The sequence below is a fragment of the Priapulus caudatus genome, unplaced genomic scaffold, assembly GCF_000485595.1.
Source record: "Priapulus caudatus unplaced genomic scaffold, Priapulus_caudatus-5.0.1 Scaffold2530, whole genome shotgun sequence".
Taxonomy (NCBI): Eukaryota; Metazoa; Priapulida; class Priapulimorpha; order Priapulimorphida; family Priapulidae; genus Priapulus; species Priapulus caudatus.
The window spans coordinates 38,899-41,691 of record NW_014579591.1 but is presented as its reverse complement, the minus strand read 5'-3'; the positions used below and the strand labels follow the sequence as shown (position 1 = coordinate 41,691).

Sequence of the window (2,793 nt, the reverse complement as noted above, 5' to 3'; positions counted from 1 at the left end):
TGTGTGTGTGTGTGTGTGGTGTTTGGTGGTGTGTGCTGTGGTGTGTGTGTGTGTGTGTGTGTGTGTGCGTGTGTGTGTGTGTATGTGTGTGCGTGTGCGTGTGCGTGTGCGTGTGCGTGCGCGTGTGTGCGAACACAGACACTTGTATGGGGGCAGTCTTTGTTCGGTTAAAGGTGAAAATGTAATTTCGACTTGCTATTATCACATAAAATGATATTGAGGCAATGACTTTCAACGTTTGCCATTGCCGCTGCGTGTGTTCCCTGGCACGTAATGGCCCTTATATATATATATATGCTCGCAGTGGCGCGTGAACTTGAGTGGCTTTTATCCAAGGGTTCACGATGGAACTATCAGTTTCTACACACCCCTTCTTGACCGCGGTCTCCTTTGTAACCTGTTTTCCCCTGTCGGCATTAGCTGGAGAGACAGTTAACAAGAAACATACGACGGATTTTTTTAATGTGTTATAGTGGTGAAACGTCTTCTCTGGGGCTTCACAGCGCAGGTGCTTTCGTCTAGCTGTCGAATTCTAAGAAGCGCTTGAAGGCGTTCTCGTCATTGTACGCTTTTATCGTCTTACTTTGGCTATCATTTTTACGTTTCGCAGGCACTTATATCCATTCTAAATGCGATTAAAGAAAGAGTGATGGAAATTTTCGTTTGAAAATGTGATCGCGGAGAGATAACCAGAAAAATAAAAAGATATATATATGGACATTTAATGGCCGCAGTAAGAATTGTGGGGCATCTATAAAAATGTTTGCGATTTTATTGGGCAACTTGGGATTATTAACAATTACCATTGGGTGCGCGTATGCCACTTCCTGGAAACGGACATAACAACAAAAAATTCGCAGCAGACCGATTATCACGGTAGCTTAGAAACACTTAGAAATTATGAATTCTAGCGGCCAGAATATGCATGATGAAGTCTTCCAACATATTGACAAGGTATTGCTTACTATTAATATCCATCAATATCTGACTTAGGTCTACTCTTATAGTTCTAAATCCGAAATCTAAAAGTGTTATTGAACAGCAACCGGTTCGCGATAGGAGCCTATCTTTTCTGTACTGAGAAGGACAAGCAGTGCACTTTGCGATTTACGCTTTTTAATATTACCTCGTTACTTTCATTACTTAGGTTTACGAGAGTTAAACTCATGCAGATAATTAGTTTCCTCTTTTTGAGCGAGACGCATTAATTTATTACAATTACGACCGGAAATGTCTACTTTTGAAATTTTCCAAGTAGACAATAGAATACTTATACTGAATAGGGTTTTTTCCTAATTGACAGAATATTTACCGAATCCATTAGTCTTCATATCAATGCTTGTAAGTCATTATCTAATTTTTAAAGATGTTTCTTTTCGAAAACATTGTTTGGGCTGTTTTAAGACAGTGTCAGAATTTCTGTTTAAACCCCATGTGTATACACAGTTGGCACGGTGGCACCATCTGGTGTGTATATTTTTCATTTGCTTTGCTCTCCTACACTGTCAGTCTATCATAGCACCTTCAGTATGCCCTATGCACATGCCAGCGGTGTAGGGCAAAGCTGCGCGGCGCCTCTACGGGGGTTCTGTGCGGCGCCGCGGAAGCCTGCCAGCAAATAAAAAATTTTTTTTTTTTTTTTAAATCAATAAATTTTTGTGAAAGTCAACATGTTTGTGCTTGAACCGAGGCTGACTTTTCAGTGTCATACAGATTAGTGTTCTATTCTCTCTCGTTTCGCTCTGCAACGCCATTTCAGCTCATTCATGGTCCAAGAGATGGCGCCCTTGAGGCGAAACGCACGTATTATCTTAGAGCGCACCGCCCGATTTTAAAAGGTGCGGCCCTTTGACTTTTCATGGCCCTCTGATGCGGCTTTCGCTTTGAAAAGTTTGCCCACCCCTGCCCTATGCTATACTTGTTAAACTTACCGATCTTTATTCAATCTCGTAATAAATATTGGTCCATAATATATCATGTGGGTCAAAACGTGAAGGATCATAATATCAAGTAAAGAGTAGAGTACGTAATTCAAACACATGGGATGTGCTGAGTCTGACATCGCTAGGGAGTAACTTAGACATCATGAGTTGTAGAACAGAGAGTGAAGAGGAACAGAGAGTGGTGTTGGTTGTGAGGTGGGTTCAAGATAGAGAATATGTACCCAAATAAAACCAATGATCATTTACATCAATATAAATATTAATATTATATCAATATAATAGGTTAGGGTTATGTTAGGGTTAGGATTAGGTTAGGCGTTAGGGTTTAGGGTTAGAATTAGGTTAGGGTTAGCGTTAGGCACATTGCGTTTTATTGCGATACATGTTCTCTATCCTAGGGCCGTGAGGTGTAGTCGGGGGCAGAGCCAGGTTACATCTAGCTTGGAGGAGATTGTGGGGGAGTTAGTGGAAACATAGAATGCTAGTGTTGTCAATCGGTTGTAATTTCGTAATCGATCATCGGTTGCGACCCAAGTAACGATGATCGCGTTACAATCAGGTTACTCGGGGTGTTGAATGCCTGCGCGTGCGTAACGTCGTGTGCATGTATGTGCTTGTTTAGCCCCATGTTTACTGTTTGTTTTGCCACTGTTGACTACTGTGTGTATAATAATTAATACATGTATGTTAAATAAAGGATAACGTTGTATAGTAGCGATGATATCTCTGATTCTTATCACTTTCCAAGTTTTCTTGTTCAAGTTTGACATTTATTTCGATTATTTTTTTTAAATTTTTTTTATGAAATTGATTATGGATTTGATAACCAAGCCTTGGTTTGAGCACTGAT

The 2,793-nt window shown here is 40.4% G+C and overlaps 1 protein-coding gene across 1 annotated transcript in view; it reads left to right on the top strand.

Annotated features, from left to right (window-relative positions):
- Positions 1-2,085: 2,085 nt before the first annotated feature.
- LOC106818792 (coiled-coil domain-containing protein 146-like) overlaps positions 2,086-2,793 on the top strand; it is an 18,480-nt gene continuing 17,772 nt past the window's right edge. Inside the window, exon 1 of the mRNA XM_014823468.1 lies at positions 2,086-2,138. Within this exon, the coding sequence (XP_014678954.1) occupies positions 2,086-2,138 (53 nt within the window). The remainder of the gene's footprint in view (positions 2,139-2,793) is intronic.